Source organism: Exserohilum turcica (assembly GCF_000359705.1).
Source record: "Exserohilum turcica Et28A unplaced genomic scaffold SETTUscaffold_202, whole genome shotgun sequence".
In the NCBI taxonomy this organism is placed as follows: domain Eukaryota; kingdom Fungi; phylum Ascomycota; class Dothideomycetes; order Pleosporales; family Pleosporaceae; genus Exserohilum; species Exserohilum turcicum.
Genome location: NW_007360029.1, coordinates 1,837 through 2,605, shown reverse-complemented (window position 1 = coordinate 2,605; position 769 = coordinate 1,837). Strand labels below are relative to the sequence as shown.

The 769-nt window shown below is 50.1% G+C and overlaps 1 protein-coding gene across 1 annotated transcript; it reads left to right on the top strand.

Annotated features, from left to right (window-relative positions):
- Window positions 1-278: 278 nt before the first annotated feature.
- On the top strand, window positions 279-488 carry SETTUDRAFT_112404 (uncharacterized protein; the record flags this gene model as incomplete). Its single annotated transcript, XM_008027885.1, has 1 exon — window positions 279-488. A coding segment is annotated over one exon (210 nt), but the record flags the coding sequence as incomplete, so codon positions are not given.
- Window positions 489-769: the final 281 nt, after the last annotated feature.

Sequence of the window (769 nt, the reverse complement as noted above, 5' to 3'; positions counted from 1 at the left end):
CCCGATTGTTACCCTAGCAACCAGCATTGTATATAGATAGCTACGTAGCCGAGAGCTTAGCTCTCTATCGAATACAATCTTGTTACCTTGGCCTGTCCGATCGTGCTCCCAAGCTTAAGACTACCCTCTGGGGTCGAGCCCCTTACATTTTGTATTCGATCACTAGCTAGCTAAGAGGAGATTAGACAAGCGTCTAGCCCTCGCTAGAAAATTTTTTACTATCCACTAGAACTATGTCTAGCCCTAGCTAGAACCAGAACGCTCTTCTGCTGCTCGTACAGCAGCTCCAGCAAGAGCTCCAGAACCAGCGATCAGAGATTACCTCCCTGCGCGACAGCGTCGCCCAGCTCCAGCTCCAGCTTCAGTCCCGCCAGCACCCGAACGACGCTCAGACGCGAGTCCGAGTGCGCCTACCAGACCCGCCCAAGTTCGACGGCAAACCGCACACGCTGCGCACATGGTTACCGTCTATCCAAGCTAAACTCTAATCTAACTAGCTTACAGGAGCTGATGCCTTTAATTACGTATGGGATTGTCTTGAGCAGCCTTAACAGGCGTCTATCCTCCACCTCCGCGAACAGTCTAAAGAGCTTTTAGATTGGGACCTAGAATAGATTTTTTTATTTTTCTAGCGCCTCTACTACAATCCACGTAAGCAACAAGAGGCAATTTAGCGTTTCTCCTAGATCCGCCAAAGGGACGATAAGTCGCTAATCGCCTACCTTGCGCGATTTGAGCGGCTATCGTTTGAAGCAAAGGCTTCCTTGTG